This window comes from Sander vitreus, chromosome 3, assembly GCF_031162955.1.
Source record: "Sander vitreus isolate 19-12246 chromosome 3, sanVit1, whole genome shotgun sequence".
NCBI classification, from domain to species: domain Eukaryota; kingdom Metazoa; phylum Chordata; class Actinopteri; order Perciformes; family Percidae; genus Sander; species Sander vitreus.
The window spans coordinates 18,259,827-18,277,889 of record NC_135857.1 but is presented as its reverse complement, the minus strand read 5'-3'; the positions used below and the strand labels follow the sequence as shown (position 1 = coordinate 18,277,889).

The 18,063-nt window shown below is 39.1% G+C and overlaps 1 protein-coding gene across 2 annotated transcripts in view; it reads left to right on the top strand.

Annotated features, from left to right (window-relative positions):
* gria4a (glutamate receptor, ionotropic, AMPA 4a) overlaps nucleotides 1–8,327 on the top strand; it is a 117,687-nt gene extending 109,360 nt beyond the window's left edge. The window contains exons 16-18 of one of the 2 annotated variants that reach the window (XM_078243990.1): nucleotides 895–1,009; nucleotides 2,808–2,945; nucleotides 8,163–8,327. In XM_078243990.1, coding sequence (XP_078100116.1) covers nucleotides 895–1,009; nucleotides 2,808–2,945; nucleotides 8,163–8,327 — 418 coding nt within the window. The remainder of the gene's footprint in view (nucleotides 1–894; nucleotides 1,010–2,807; nucleotides 2,946–8,162) is intronic. The other variant, XM_078243981.1, reaches the window with a different exon arrangement.
* Nucleotides 8,328–18,063: the final 9,736 nt, after the last annotated feature.

Below are 18,063 nucleotides of genomic sequence, written 5' to 3'. Positions count from 1 at the left end.
GAGTCTTATTTTTCAATTCAGTTTTTCTATTGTGTTAAAGATTGAAACATTTAATTTACTCTTTTGTTGCTTTTAGGTCCTGAAATGATTTTTAGGAGCTCCCTAATCTTCTGTATGTCTCATAAGAGTTTGTTTTTTTGATTCATACTTGTTCAAAGTATTTTAGAATCATGTATATACATGTCTTGTTTGGAATAAAGCAAATCATTAAAGTAAATCAAGTCCATCTAGCTAAATGTAAACTTTAAACAATATTAGAGTCTACAGCCCACATATAAAATGTTGGATGATTACCAAAGTCAGGATTTGCTCTCTGCAGACCATGACTGTCTTTACAAGATTTCATGCCAATCCATCCATACATTGTCGAGATATTTTAATCTGTAACAAAGTAGAGGACCGAACAACTGACAGACAGAAAATATTTATTTATTTATAATATTATAGGGAAATGCGATCTGAGAAAAGATCAGAGAGGAGTTATCTCTGGCCTTCAAAGTCTAGAGTTTATAAAATCCTCAGCTTCACATTTAAACCTGTCTCACTGTAGCTCTCTCTCCCAGCGGTAACACAGTGCTAGCCCAATGCCAATAGTCCTGGCTTAACAGTACTTGCCTCTGGCTCATTGGAGGATCAGCTGGGGCAGCATGGGTGTGTTACCTGAAGTGACAAAGGTGGGTCCCACTCATATGTCTGTAGCTCGCCTTAGCTCCTTGCTCCCCCCAGCCCCTCCTCAACGAGCATACACACATGTACTCAGTGGGATCCGTGCTAGGTCACTTGATGTGAAGTACTTTTCTATGTAACTGAGCTGTGCAATGCAAATGTGAAATACCCTAATAACATAAAATAACATGACCTATGATGTTATTTATGTTATTTTTACACGCGAAGAACCCCGGTAAACCTTGCAGTTTTGAAACTGAGCGAAGCAGGCGTCTTAGACAAACTGAAAAACAAATGGTGGTATGACAAGGGAGAGTGTGGACCCAAGGACTCTGGAAGTAAGGTCAGTCTCACGCTGCTGCGGCCCCTCAGAACGCTAGCCTGAAATTCTCATCCTGAATACGCTCCAGATTACTGCAACTACTGTTTTAGCAATAGTCAATATTCTCAATTAGCCTGAAACATAACTTGAATGTGCTACACAGTAGACTAAACTGTCCATTTAGTGATTCCCTACAACATTTTTTTCCTTTTTGATGCTGGACCACATTGACCTAAATATGCATCAGATTAATTTAAATTCTTGTTCAGTTTCTGTAGCAATCTGTGGCAATCCCATCTTCATTACAGTTAGCATTAGAAATACAATGCAAATTTTGATTATCATCAGCCAATTTTCACTTTCATGTTTTTGTTTTGATCTCATACACGAGCCCATTTTTGGTAACCTGAAACTCCAGATGAGATTACTAAGATTTAATCAGGTCTATGCTATGTATTTATTTCCATAACTTGGAGTTACGCATGGTAACGCTTCATTTTACAGGTGCATATTTATATATAGTTTTGTGGAATTTGGTGCTATTTATAGGTTAAATAAAGGGAAATGTTCAATTTGTACACTTGCATTTGGATATGAAGGCTAATGCAAATGAATTAGTGCATAAAGATGTCAGTGCACAGCAGGTCAGCTGAACTTTCATGTGAATTTTGTCAACAGACAAGTATTCAATTTTATTATCAATTTATTTTACATGTATGGAGAACATAGTTTGCAATAATAAATCAATACTGAACTAATACTTACATGGGTTTAAGTGGAGCAGTTCTTTCCTCTGGAAATCAACAACTGCATAAGCTCAACACAACTGACCCAATTTCAACTAAATTAACTGCAGAACTCCATTTGCTTTTTAATTAGAACCAAACCATGTAGTACTTTTTAGGACGTTTCTGACAAAATTAGTAGAAAATGATGGACCTGTGAGATAAAGCGTTGCCATATTTTTTTTATTAGCATTTGCTATTAAAGTGCTCCAGCTAATATATACCCTTTATCTCCCAGTTACATATTTATTACTGTTTTGTTTCAGAGTAAAAATGGTTCTTATGAAGATGTTTACAACATAGAGCATAGGAGCTGCTCCACTGTAAATGTTTAGACTCCTGGAGCTTTTAAATTTCATTAAAACTGTAGTGAAATGTCATCACCGCTCAAATTAAAGCCTGCACTTTTTTACTTAAATGAATTCAAGCTGCTTTGATATCATGTTACTATGTTACAGTTGTAGAAATGTAGAATGTTCTAGTTGTATTGACTGTTACAGATGTGTAGTATGTAGTAGCTGTTGTGGTAATAGTAGTATTAATTGTAGTTGTAGAAGTAGAACGTAAATGTATGATAATTCATAATTAAGTGATAACAAATGTAATTTCTGTAGCATAGCATATTTACAACTGTATAACACAAAATATCACTAAATATATTTTTCAATACAAGACGAGCTCCATTTTTGTGTCTAACCCACTGTATCCATTGTCTGTCTGCTTTTTTCCACCTCTTTTCACATACTTCTCACCCCCTTATCCTCCTTCACTTTTCCTCTCCTGCTTACTTACTCCCGTTATTCTCCTCTTTTTCACACACCTACCTAAACTTCATCCTCCATCATCCTCCTATATCCTGCTTCTTTCCTCCCCTTTTGTTTATCATTTTTCAAATTTCTTTGCCTTATTTTTTCACTTTTCCATCGACCCCTTCTCTTTTAAAACTCCACCCCTCTGCTGCCTCCTTCACTTCGACTCTACCTTCCCCTCATCCCGCATTCTTCCCCAAACCTCATCCCACTCCCTCTCTTCAGGACAAGTCGTCCCAGGCTTTGAGCCTGTCCAATGTGGCAGGGGTCTTCTACATCCTTGTGGGTGGCCTGGGCCTGGCCATGCTGGTGGCCCTGGTCGAGTTCTGCTACAAGTCACGGGCCGAAGCCAAGCGCATGAAGGTGGACCTTAGCCCCCCCCACTGCCCCAGCCCCTCCCCCAGCACCCAGAATCTAGCCACTTATAGGGAGGGGTACAACGTGTACGGCTCCGAGGGGGTCAAGATATAGGGGTAGGATTTAGAGGCTCCCATATAGGTGGGGTTATGGTGGTGTTGATCATGGTGGTGGTGCTGTAGATTATTGTATTGTCAATGTGGAGGCTGACGCAGCAGCCCAACGCAACCGTGTTGTTCTTCATTTGGTGATGAGGATGTGGTCAAGCATTGTGGAACCAATGTAGCTTTTTATGTTTCGTGAAAGCTTATTTTGGCTGTTTTGTTTCTTTATTGGCCTAATATTTTCTTAGATTTTTGGTTTTGTTACTGTTTCTTTTCATTGTTTAGCATTTCACCCCCAGCTAGATTGGGGTTAGATTTGTGTGACTACAGATTTGGTTCCATCGTCTTTGGCTGCAGATGATGATGATGATGATGATGATGATGGTGATGCTCCTGGATCATGACTTGACTAGGCACCTGCATTGTAGTTTTAGCTAATCGTTAACAAAATAATGATGAGCAGGGATGCACAACTCCATTTACAGGGGCTAGCATTGTATATAAATACAGTATAGGGCTGCAACTACCAATTATTTTCTTTATCGATTAATCTGCCATTTATTTTTTTCAATTAATTATTGCTTTTTTGTCCAACCAACAGTCAAAAGTCCAAAGATATTCATTGTACTATCGCATAGGTTGAATTACAGTTGTGTTTGACTTTTTTGCTTAAAAGAATGATTACCAACATTAGTTTCTCACTAATCAATTAATTGAATAAGAATTGTAGTGCTAATACTGTACATATAAACTTCTAATAATGATTAGCATACGTTATAAAAGTTTCAAGTTTATTAATACTAACTCAAAACCCATGTGTTATGTTTCCCTAATATTTGATTTTTCATCTTGGCTAATCTATTTCAAGGTTGTAGCAATAGTCTACATTTGTACTTACCCTGAGAGCAAAAGTTTGTTAGTGTGATGTTCCTCATTAAAACCAGTGACTGCTTCTAGCTACAAATTAATTAGCTAATGTGTGGACACCAATTATCACTTATGTGGGTCTGACTGAAACTTTTCAGCCATAATCTGAGTGTTATCTCAGGAATAAAAAAAAAATAAAAAAAACACTATTAAATTGTTTTTATGTCAGTGGATGTCCACCATAATTTTCCTAACTAGACTAATAGCACCACTGCAATGTCAGAAAGACATATGAGCATACATGAAACACCTTGTTTGTTAAGAGCCCTTTAAAGCCAGTTCATGCTGAGCCAATTCAAAGTAACTGAGGGCGAGACTGCACTTTTGACAGCTTGAGCAAAGTTTCAGACATTCCCTTGAAATACCGATTTAATCTTGTCCATTCTCGAGCATGTATATTCAAGGAAGTTATTAAGGTAACAAATGAAATAGCTGGATTATTTATTTATTTTTACCCAGCAGCATATTTTAGATGATTTTCATATATATTAGTCAACCTGCAGCCATCAGTTGATTGAGTGGCATTGTGTTCTTTACATTCTGAATCCTTGTTTCTTAATCAATCCTTTATGGGGGAAATATTTACTAATCTTGACTTCTAGGAGCTAATCAAAATAGTAGCAGTGATATTATTTTGATCACCTGATATGTACTCATAGATCTGCATTTACTAAGTGATTTAGTTCAAATGTTAATCAAGCAGACCAGGACTAGAAATATTTAGTGTATACATGTGAATCTATTTTACTAACAGTAAACCAGGGTACAAAAATATTCTTCAAACCACAATAGTTAGAGTTAATTTATTCGTGCTGAATTGACCTTTAGGCACGGTTTCCTAACCTGCATCTTTAACGAGTTGTCCATAAACTGGAGTTGTGCACCCCTGTCGTATACGATCCAAACAGGCACTCTGAAATATTACAGCCCTGACAACTTCCAAACAGCCCAGTTACTTAGTGTTAATGCAGAGGAATAATTGGTGAAGCAAACACTTCATAAAGATCGGCTACTTGGTGATGCTGTTGTAAAAATATGACTCATATTTATTGATGTAATAGAGCAATTAACTGAACTGAAAGGAAACACGACCTCAATTTGATGATCTGCTTAACAAACCTTTCAGAGGCATTATAAGGTCATATTTGATGATTGCCTTGAGCAGGATCAATACCCAGGATGCAAAAATACAGCTAAATGTGATACACTAAATGCTGGCTATTATCTGTCCAAAGGAAACCATGCCAACTTCAAGTGAAGTTTTATCACATTCTGAGCATCCACACATAGTATACAGTACACATAGTATCTACACACTTCAGATAGGTTCCTTGAACATTTTCTTAGATGTTCCTTTATACTTAGAGTAGTCTTTTAATTGAGCTGTACATCAGCATGACAGCACTCTTTAAAAGAGGAGTAAGGCAAACCTTTGTCTCTGTTCCTGGCAGTGTATCACCAAACACAGTTGGCTGTTTGTAACTGCAGAGTAAACTGTGATAGATAAATGTGATATAGATGAAAAGTAGTACATCTAATTGCCTATTTTCAGATATTGTCCTCTAAGTATTGTATCCAAAAGTAACTTTCACAAGACTAGATACTGTATAAATGCCATTAGTTTATAAGCAGAACATCAAATGGCTATGTTACAGAAACCAAAGATGAAACTAACCCATGTTTTCTTTAGCATTCTTTTCAGAGATAATTCTCTCTAGATTGCCAATTAAAGCAAAGACATTTTAAGTGTCACAACCACAGCACAGGCACCCATTTCACTCATTACAAGTTCTCAGAAAATGCATGTTCAATCGTAAAATAAAGTTATTTGGCTGTCAGAGATATGACTGTGAAACATCACAGAGTAGCCTGGCTGTGTGAAGTGTCGCTCTACACTGAGCAGTATAGTCAGTCACTCCCTCTCTATAAATCTGAAACCTTGAAAGAAAAATCACTCCTTCATGTTTTCCTTTTGTGTTTCCAGTCCTCACCTTCCAAATATTTTCAAATCCTCACCTGAATTTTTCTGATTTGTGAAACCCAGAACCCAGAAATGCATGGTCACCTATGAAATGCAGATGTCTAAAACCTAAATCCTCTTGTCTACTATGTACGTTTGTTAATTGTTGCCTGCTTTTACATTTACTTTTGCCTTTAGTAAAACTGTTACTGTAGCATTTGCACAGTATTTGGTATTTGGTGTTTTAGTGAGATTTGAATGTTTAGATTGGGGTGCAATCACACATGAACCCAGACAGTTCTACCTGTAGTTCAGTTTGTTTAAAAAGGGGGAAAAATGTCATTCAAACTGATGAACAACAAATAACTGCACCGAGAATATTTGAAAATGCTTTTCCAAGCAGCTTGTGGTGAAATCGGTTCAGAAAAACAAAACTTAAAGTAATAGTTCATGCAAAAACAATATTCATTGTATATAGTACTCAACTCCCTAGACTCTCTATAGTCCCAGAATAAGTTTTCTATAAAATAGCGTTAAGGAGAGGGTCGCGCCCGAAAAATGAAAGCATATCAGTGTAATCAGACTTCAGGCCGAACGAAAGACAGCAAAAAAGGTTATAACATCTGGAAATTCGTGTGCAGCATTATCCAAGTATGTTGTATCCATTTGTGGGCTCATGAAAATTCAAACACAACTATTTTCGAAAGCATTTTTGGATGATCAAGCATGCGCAACAACAATAAGTTCCTTCGCGGGAAGTGTTTTGTTGAGCCCACAAATGGATAGAAGATGTTACATATTGCTACACAAAAAGGTTTTCGGACGGTTGATAACCTTTTCTGCCGCCTTTCTTTTAGCCTCTGTCGAAGTGTGATGCACTGATATGCTTTCATTTTTCGGGTGCTCTGCTCTCCTTAACGCTATTCAATAGAACACTTTTTCTGGGACCACAGTGAGCCGAGGGAGGTGAGTACTATATACAATTGATATTGTTTTTAGGTTAACTATTACTTTAAAGTTCTTCAATAACTCTCCAGTAAATTAGTTACTTACTTCTTAAAGGGATAGTCGAATCTAACTACTCCGTAGTCAGTATAGTAGATGGCAGTTGGCACGCCACCAGTTTGGAGAAGCACGACAGGAGTCCCGACACAGCAATGTTCTGCTGTGGACGGGGGCTGCAGCACAACGTATTTTAGCCACCTAAAAAAGGACCACCATAAAAAACAATATCAATGTAAGTGTATGCTATATTAAGAATATTTTCACTGCTTGACCTTGCTCTCTTCAAAGCCATCAGACTCCTAGAACAGTTATTTTACCTCGCAGAACACAGGAGTTGTTAGGCTACCGCTGTCTCGAGCGATTAGTTTGTGCTATTGTCTGACTTTGGTGTTTTAAAAGGGTTAGGAACTGACAAAACTAACAAACTTACTAAAAGACTAACCAATCTAGGCACTGGTAGACCAGCATCTACCGTGTTCTGTGAGGTAAACATTTTCATAGGAGTCTAGTGGCTTTAAAGAGAGCATAGATGGATATAACAGCTTCAGTTCCCCGTCGGAAAGGGCTGTTTGACAGCAAGGTAAAGCGGTGAAAATAATCTAATATACACTTAACAGATATTGATTTTTTTAGGCGCTCCTTTTTTTAGGTGGCTAAAATACGTTTTGCTGCTGCCCTGTCCACAGCAGAACCTCATACAACCCCACTTCAAAAAATCCAAACTGTCCCTTTAACCAGGCAGTAATAGTTTACTGTCCATGTGACTTTAAAGAACAGATAGTAGCAGCAAATCATAACATTTGCCAAGCTGGAACCACCATCTGTTGAAAAATTTAAAAAGATTAATAAATTCTAAACATTGTTGTTGATTTATTTGACAATGACTAATCTATTATTTGAGGAACTGTTTCAGCACCAGTTTGCTTATAATGTGAGCCTTATAACAACATAAATAGACTGGAATGCAAATAGAAAAACGTTTGACTATGTGTATGCTTGCACCCTCAGACCTTTCTAACTGTTAGCGTACTTGTGTGTTCAGTGGGTGTACAGGCACATGCATGTGTAAGCGTTCTTTGTGCATGTGTTTTTATCAGAATTTCTGTGTCTTTACGCAAGTTTGTTGCACATTTTTTTTACGAAAATTACATGACTTTTTACAACTAAATCTCCACTCTGCTATCTCCACCCTCTTTTCCGTCCTTCCCTCGACCTCTCCTCATATAGCTGTCTTTTTCTGAAGCCATGCGGAACAAGGCCCGTCTATCCATCACAGGAAGTGTGGGGGAGAATGGCCGCGTCCTGACGCCAGACTGCCCCAAAGCCGTGCATGCTGGTCACGTCTCCCTCCGACACCCCGGGCTTGCAGTGGTCTCCTCCGGACTGCCCTGAAAACCAAAAACACCTGCTGTGCCTTAACGACACACAAGCAAACAGACTTTGACAAGGACACATACAAACACACACATCCCACATGCAATCACAGACTATCATTTTAACTCATAACACACACACACACACACACACACACACACACTCAACATGCACATAATTACAGATACTGAAATACAAATACTCACATTTTTACACACTTGAATACACAAACACACACTGCGCATCATCATCACACTTTCCTGCTGCCATTGACTTATTTTACAAGAGATAAGTGAAATTCAACTGTGGAGTGAACAGTGGAGTAAAAATACAAAGGACAACTATGACTATCAAACTTGCCTGCAGCATTCATTTAATTGTTTTTTTGGAGGATACCATCCTGATATCAACAAACCGGCAGGAAAGCCGGCACAGACTTACATGAAATGAACTATGAGCTGTGAACATGACCGCAAACTGATCATGATGATGATCGTGATAAAGATGATGATCGCAGCTGAAGTAAAAAAACAACAGAAAAGACAACCAAACTCTGTTCCTGCTCTGTCTTCGTTGGACAGTGTTGGCCAATGAGCCGCACCCCTTGACAACGCCTTACTAAGACTATAAACATTGTTTTCATCATCATCATCATCATGGTCATCGTCATCTCAACTTGCCTGAAAAGTGTGCCAGGTATTATCACCCTTAGAAGACCAGAAAACTGTAAGCTTGAACGTTCGGACTGTGCAAACCCGCTACTTTGCCATGGAATGTTCAAACTGAATGAAAATGCTTTCTTATTACGCATTTGGAAAGATTTCTCGCCCCAAAACCAACGAGATAACCAGCCAATATAGAACAGAAGTAACCTCGAAACACAGTGTGGCTGATCTCGGCCACAGAATTCACAGGGGTTTGTAAAGAAAAAAAGAAATAGTAGTAATTAACAAAGTACTTCATCAACAGCATCATCATGACAGTAGAAATGCTAAATAGCAAATTGAAGATTACTTTTTGCCGGCGGGCAAAGGCAAGGTTTAAACTGTATATTCAGTGATGGAAAGAAAAAATAAAACACATGGGCAGATCTCAAATGGCTACCTAACATAAGTGATTCTCAACCTGAATGCTGGGACCTTAAAGAAGAATGACTGCTGGAGGAAATAGGAATAAATATAGTGTTTAAACATTTGGGATCAAACCTTTAAATTGTGGAAACTAACTCTGCCTCCATGTCCTTGAATAATTAATCCATATAGCAGGGCAATAAAAAAAAGCAAATCAAAGTTCATGATTCTTTGCATGTTTTTCCACAGTGGGCTGACTATAAACCATTTGTTTCAAGGGCCTTAATAAGGTTGAGAACCACTGGTCTATGCTGTTTGCGCTTCATTTGACTTGAACTACAGGTATACTTTTCAATTTCTCTAAAAGTAATGACTTTTAACGGGCAGTTTGGTTGTCATTTGAGATCCTCAGTCTTTTCCAGTGGCCGTAGAAAGGTACCATATCAGAAAGCTTGCTTTTTAAAACTGTTGTAAATAACTGCGTAGCAAAACAGAACTGTCTTTTTTAATCATCTTAGATAACAATTCATTGCAATAATGAATATAAAAGAAAATGCCACTACTTGTAATTAAGATCAATTTTTTTTATAAATCTACATATTATATATAATACAAATAAATATATATCTATAGGTCTATAGAGAGCTATAGAAAACATTGATCACAGATTGTCAGAGGCCATGGCATACATTCTGTTATATGGCTGTTTTTTTGATAACTTGAGAAATGCAGAAATGCACGCACACACACATTGTTGCATTCACAGGGTCAGCTCAGAGTGATCACTCCAGCACCGTGAGAGGTTCAGACCATTTAATTTTTGCCTGTCTGTCTGTTTCACTAGTGTTTTTACTCCAAAGCAGTCTGTTGTTTGGCTGCAAAGGCCCCTCGCAACAGCATGTAGATGTTAGTATTCAACACTGGAGCCGATATAATGAGAAGACATTTAGGCAGGCCTCCAGAGAGGATGGGCCACAGCAATTACCGTACTGTAGGGAAACAATGCTGTCTGACATTTGGAAAGTGTAGCATTTGCGTGCATTTCATATCGCCTCAGTGCTTTTTGTTATTTGTCTTCTCACCAGATGTTAGTCAGCTACAAATTGAAATCCAACACAAGTTCAAACTGAGCAGGGTTTGCACTTTTTAGGGATATGTTTGGATCCAACATGCTTGGCAAGAGCAATCAATCAAATGTTTAAAATCTGTTACATACCGTATGGCAGCCTGTTTTGGCGCATCCACTTACTGCCAGCCTTTGCGAAAGAAAATATACATCACATTAATATCTAAGGAACAATTAGGAAAATAAAAAATATATATTTTTAGCTATTCACACCGGTGCAATTTTACTTATTTTGTTGTACTGTATTACAACTTAGCATGGCGGTGATGCTTAGAGATTGTGTCATAATACAGCGATACTGTATGTGGGGATGGAATTGTTTTCTGCCCTGTTCACCTCTCCTATTCTTCCTTGTCTGCTTTGTTGTTTTTAATTCTACTGTTTGTCATGTGTCCTACCTCCCATCTCTCAAATATTCCTTGCTCCTGCTCTTGTTTTGTCTTTCCCTTCCCCTCTTTCTGCTTTCCTCACCCCTCCTGTCCCACTGTCAGACAGAACTCTCTGTACAAAGTGCATCTTAGCAATGACAAATTACTCTATTTTCTGCCCTGACAAATCACAAAATATGGAATAGAGATTAATTGAAAACTAGAAACACCAACTTACAATCTGAGTTTCTTCTGGCTCTTTGTTCTGAATATTGCGTACCTTTTAACCTCCAACATTTCACACAAAAAACTGCCACTTCTTTGTTAAACTCACACATATCTCATCACGCATCAGTCCTGCATCAACTGTATCGAAGTCAAACTGAACAGACAAAAGCATAAATAGTCAATAATATCTTAAAACCTCAAGTATCTCAAACAACAACCTTCTTCATGGCTGAAAGGAATACGGTTCCAATCACCTCCTATCAGCCCAGGGGATCAGTGCAGCAGTAGTGCAGCAATCCAGCAGGAGAGAAATAATGAAATTAGTGGGTTTCTGTAGTGGATTGATTTGTGAAGAGACAGTTGACAGAGATCTAGCTATCACCACACCAGACACACCAGGCAGTTAAACTGTACATGATACTTATGTGTTTATTTCTTTGCCAGCTCCAGCACATAAGGTTTCATGCATAGACAGCAAAAAGCAGACTGCTGGGCTGTCAACACTCTTTAACATTGTTTATTTCTTCCTTTGTTTTTTGTCTTTCCATTTGGCTTCTTTTTCTAGTAAAACATCAATGCTGAACCTGCTCTCTCTGCGTGGTTATTTATCCACCGATCCTGTCCCTGTACTGTAGCTACTGCAACCAGCATGTAGGCCTCATTTACAACTGAATAATAGAAGTGATGCAATTCACTGTGATTTTCTTTATATTTCTTTTTTTAAGATATTGATATGTTTTCATCTGGATCAAAGTTGTGGACTGAAAATGATTAAGCCTAGCTGAACATTTCCATTGTAGTTGTGCCAATCAGGGTCTCAGCTGTGGTGGAGGATTTACCTTTGAATCACAGCCAGAACTCCAATCAATTACTCAGCGGCTTTGAGATGTTCTCAAGAACAGCTGAAATGTTAAGCCTCACCAGAGATGTTATGTGTATCTGTTCTGTGTGTATGTGAAGCTTCACACTGCAAAGTCTCTGCTGTTGTAGACCGGCAGCTGTTACGGGGTTAAATTCCCTGCTGCGATTTTGTCATTTAGGCTCCTTTTACAATCCATGGGGACCTAACACTCCTGATGCAGAGCCATCACTGACAAGCATTTCCCATTATTCCCGATCTCTTTCACACAAGGAGCCACACACATACACACACATACCGTGCTGGGTTATTACTGACAAGTATTTCCCATTTACCCCGAAGATAAAGCAAAATAACAATTTTGAGGTGGTTCCGACCAGCCTTTTAACCTTGCACCTTTATGTGCAAATGCACAACCACACCTTCAATCTGCCTCTTTTATTGTTACAGCAGAGCAACAGCAGCCTTTTCACCTTTTCATTTTTATTGGCTCATTTCATCTCCTCTTTCTTAATGTCAGTCTTTCCCTCTCTCAGCTCTGCATTATCCCCCATCCAGTTCAGTCACCCCTCATTTGTCCTCTGTTCTCACTCTCTATTCCTCAGCTCATTCTCTTTATCCTCCCTTCCCCTGTCAAACCCAGATTCTCACAGCTCCTCTCCCATCATGACCATCTCCCCTATCCTGACTTTTTCTTTGAGGCATCTCTCATGTTCGAATAGCAAATTGAATTCCACCACTACTCTGCACACCCAAGCAACTCATCCCCATGCTGTTTTGTCGTTGCTGTTAGTTGACTGTTGAGATGTGTGTTTACTATACTGTGCACACTTACTACTTACTTACTTACTATACAGACTTGTAGTCTGCAGACAAGATTTAAGATGACAATAAATGAACACACAAAGCTGTGATTCTACATGGTTGGATTAATATAAATATAATTTTCTGACTGAATGAACAACAAATCTGAATTTTATTCATTTTTAATGTCATCTAAAAAGTGTGACAAACTTTTTTTTCAGTTTAGATTGAATAAAATGGAACTTATCACAAGTTCAATAAAAACCAAAGGATTTCTTTCAGGAAGATTATTGTATATATTTAATTTATATTAAATGTACAGTGAAGTGCAAGTAAACCTTCTCTTCATCTCAGATAGAATTGTAGAGAGGCTGATAGAGAATGAAATACTGTAGCAATGCCATTATAAATTCACATTAGGGATGGACCGAATCCATAGTCTGGCTATCACCAGACCAAGCTCAATCTTTTAAGATTGAACATTAGTCTGGGGAGTCTGCTCTGTATTTTCTCTGCACAAGAGGCGTGATCAACGGGCATAGTTCAAATGACTTTGTACGCAGTTGGATAGTCCTTCAACCAATCAGACCAACATTCCGGGTGAGGTTGCAGGGACAGCGGCATCAACGGGTTGCTGCGCTTCGGTGGCCGGCTTGTTGAATGTAAACAAAAAGCTGCTTGGTCGCTTCTCTATCGTCATCGTGTGAAACCCGCCAATAGCGCGCCAGGTGGATAAGCCAGTTTGTGATTTGTTCCTGCAAATTTGTAACAGAAGCAGGATAGAAACGTACAGGTTTCCAGCTTGAGCTGCAGGGCGAAATCAAATCGCCGGCAGATCGGGCTGGGTTCACCCAGTCTACCAAATCCAAGATTTGGCTTCGGATTCGGCTGAATATTGATCTTTTTGACGGGGTTTGGTTTCTGCCGAACCTTAGAATTGTTTTCCACCGAACAGAACCCTACGTTTGCACTACGTGCGCTACACTGGTCGACTGGTATTTTTTTCATTTTATTTTTATTTTACCTTTATTTAACCAGGAAGAGACTCATTGAGATTAAAAATCTCTTTTTCAAGAGTGTCCTGGCCAAGACAGGCAGCACTACAACCACACATACAGTACATACAAACACAAGATACACAAAAACACTAAAAACATAAAACAACTGAAACAGCAAATCCTTCAAAGTCAACCACAATCCTAAACACATCAGGCAAAACATCTACAGCCAGATGTGGCGGCCTCCATGTCAATCAACATCCTCTTGAAAGTAATCTTAAAAGATTAAGGGAAGGTGTTTACGTAGGTGGACCGTTCAGTGCAGTAGGCTGTGAGAAAGTGAAAATGGAACTCGTGAGCAGAAAAAATGTTGTTTGGCAGTAGCCAAAACAATACACAACATTGCCGCTGTTAAAACATCTGCGTATGAAACATCCGAAAGAATACGAGTTGTGCATAAAGGAATCTACAGACAGCAGCCAAAATGCAGCAACTTCAGGTACAGCAAAGGAAGGACAGTCACAGCTAAAAACTTGTGTTAACCATTTGTTTACTTCATTCATGTGTTTACTGTGTTAATGGACTGAGGATGGGAGTAGGATTCGGTATTCGGTTTTGGCAGCATCTTAACCAGTGGATTCGGTATTCGGCAGAACCCCAAAAATCTGGATTCGGTGCATCCCTAATTCATATCAAGTTTTTGAAGCAGCATAGAGTGCTTTTTAAAACTACCGACAGCCACTTCATGTGGCCACAACAATATCACATTCTCTCCTAAACGTGATGAGTCTGCTGAATATTTCAAAGACATGATAACATTTGGTTGAGTTGTGAATTAATCTGTAAGCCTTAAATATATCTCACCCATCCACTCTGTGTCAGAAGCTGACATGGCCCAATTAAGAGTGGCTGACACTGAGCAGCTGTACAAAGTGGATGTCATACCTTAATTTTCTTTTATTCCAATCATCTTTTTAAAACTATTTGTAAAATTATGTAGCATGTGCAATTATCATGCCATTCTTTGAAACAGCTTGGGTCCCCAGTTTTTAGTAGCCTAACTTCACACCAACCTTAAACTCTACAAAGTTCACCAGAATTTAAATTCTGAATCTTGTCTAGACCAAAATCCTTAGGATACATATTTGGTAAACTAAATATTAGTAACACCACTCACAGTAGTTTAATATAACACATTTGAACAATAATAGACTGTGTGCTGGGTACAGAGCACTGCGAGCTACTGATCGTAGTGTTCCGTCAGGTCAGCGGTAGTTGGTGGTTCAGTTACAACAGAATAGTTGACTGTGCGCAGGGTGCTCTGTAACCAGCGCACAGTCACCTATTCTGGGGTAACTAGACCACCAATTACCCCAGAATAGGTGACTGGGCGCAAGGTACAGAGCACCGCGAGCTGCCGGTCATTTCGTCAGAGATTACGGTTAAGTTTCGGCAAGAAAAAGTGAGCGTTATGCAGCGACGAAAGATAAGTTTAAGCACCAAAAAGTAAGGTGACTAGATTTCGGAGACAAAATCCAAGGACATTTTCAGCTCAGAAGCGTAAATACCTCCAAAAAAGGTAATGTTTTTATCTTTTTATCTAAAACTTAAAACGGAGACACTGCCCCAGGGGCGTCACTAGACCTAGAGCTGCACAGGGGCACAAGCCCCCCTAGGGGGGATCCATGGGCATGCTCCCCTGTAAGAAAATGTTGTCTATTTTAATGTTTAAATGCATCAATCTGATGCACTTTGAAAAGAAATTCAAAGGTTAGACTTGATTATTCTTATCTATGGATGGACATATTTGTGCTGTAGCCTGAACTATCTTGCACTTCAGAATTATAACCATGCACATACAGGTGGAATAGTTTTTACTTAATATTTTTGCATTAATGTCACTAGGAAGCATACCAGTAGGAATATATATTCATATTTGTAAGTGGGATATATATAAGTAAGTGGGATTGTCTGGAATCTGGCAATATAATAACCATTATATGTAACAATAGTTTACATGAGAATACATTATAAGTTTGGCCCTTTGGCTGAGTCTCTCTCTGTCAGAGGAAGAGCAGGAGTGCGGTTGTGAAGAAGTTGGTAATTTCATGGTGCAGATTAACACTTTTGCATGCACTATATCCGTGTCACATTCTCATTAGGGGCTGAGCCCCCCTGAAGGGCTGATCCTAGAATCTCCCCTGCTACTACTTCATACTTGTACTCCACTACACCTCAGAGGGAAATGTTATAAAGTTTACTGCACTCCATTTATCTGACAGCTTTTGCTTTATTGCTTCACGCTGGGCTTGTTTCTGCAACAGCTCATTGAGTATCAGATACAATTAAAACTATTGAGGAAATATTTTCCTTTGACATTGGTCCAGTATTAAACGAGATCACTGCAGTCGGCAACAGTGAAACAAGCTACAATGTAAGATAATAGGACGTCAATTGTCCAGCTTGTATTTACGGTCATAAAAGTGTCAAGTGTCTGACAACATTATGGAAAGGATTTCTAAGGAGGTCGATCTTTCTGTTAAAGAGTAAGATCCTTTTTTAAAACATAAAAAAGTCCACGAAATGCGTTCGCTAAACCCACCAGACTCCATGTAACTAAACAGTAATTTTAGCATCGTAAAATGGGCGTTCTAGAACATCTCTGAGCTCTGAGGCTTGCTCTGGCTGTCTTGAGCCTGTGCGTGTAGGGTGCACGACTATTTCATTCAAATTTCAATGTCAGTCACAGTGAAAACCGGGGACATTTCCGGGGACAGCTCCAGCCAGGGACAGGTCACCGAAACCGGGGACTGTCCCCGGAAACCTGGGACGTCTGGTCACCCTACCAAAACGGACTAGTTAAGTTTAGGTAAAGATCGTGGTTTGTATTAAAACACTCCCAAGGAACACACATTTCCCGGGTGAAAGTCAATTGTTTGTACGGGAAGCGAACTCCGCTCCCTGGATTAAGTACAGTAATAACACATGTTAACGCCCACTCATCCTCCCCGACCACCTCCCTACGCGGCGCACCTCCTGCCGCGTTCTTATACAGCAGCAGTCACGTGGTGCATACAGCAAAAAAACGTGTAAATCATACGAATTACAGTGCTTAACTTTTTGCAGCTTTTCGAAGTAATGATTCATGAGTAATGATTCATGAGAACATGAACAGCACCACAATTACAGCCTGAGAGGCAGAGACCTTTTCTCTGTACAAAGAGTGAGATCCGTCTGTGTTCTTGGGCAGGCAGCTTTTTAGGTTTTATCATCGCCACCTGTAGAACAGTCTAGAGGTCTAGAGGACCTTAGGGCATCTAAGTCTGTAGACAGTGTTTTAGTATAGTATATTCTTTACAACTTGTTCTGATCTGCTAAGAATCTTTTTTTTCATTTTAGCTGTAGGCCTAAGGCTCTGAACTGTAATATTTTAAAGCCTGATTTGATTTTTCCAATAGGACTGCATTACTGTAATAGGTAAAGTATAGGCCATAATAAATGTAGACTTAAAATATAAAAACGAGCACAGTATCAGAAAGGAAATATTGTAGATTCTCCACCTCTGGCCTTAGCTGCCATGTCTCAGACAGTCCACACAGCAGTTGTTCGAGTCACTGCACCCCTCCAGTGCTGAGGGACCCTTTTTTTTTATAACAAATACAATGGATTTTCACACTAGTTTTAAATCCAGACATAGCTAAAGAAGGGCCTTTTATATATAGCTTTCATCTCACAGTCCCTGCCTGTGTGTGTGTGTGTGTGTGTGTGTGTGTGTGTGTGTGTGTGTGTGTGTGTGTGTGTGTGTGTGTGTGTGTGTGTGTGTGTGTGTGTGTGTGTGTGTGTGTGTGCGCATATAAGGATCTATAGGAGCGCAGGTGATTTTATAGTTTAAAAGAGGCCTCACTGATGGATTTAAAAACGTTTCAATGTCATCTCAAACTGGCCAGCTTGATTGGCTCTGTTCAGTTCAAGGTTTGTGGCTCCCATCTTGCAGTAAAAAGCTTTCATGCCACTATGACACAGATAAACAATTTAAATATGAAATGCAAAAAAAAGCATGAGTGTCACTGGGTTACATCAGTTTTAATGAAATACTCAAAAGTTGACTCTTTAGAGATGGTTTTGTGTAGCAGTGTTATGCTCTCAAAGTGATTTTTAACGCTTGTCTCTTCTTATTAGCCTGCATTGATCCAAAGGACCCCTGATGGGCTTCCTGAGGAGCATCAATACAGAGAAGACAAATGTTTTTTTTTCTAATTATCTTCTCATTCTCTTTTACCATTACTCTTCAAATGCAATGC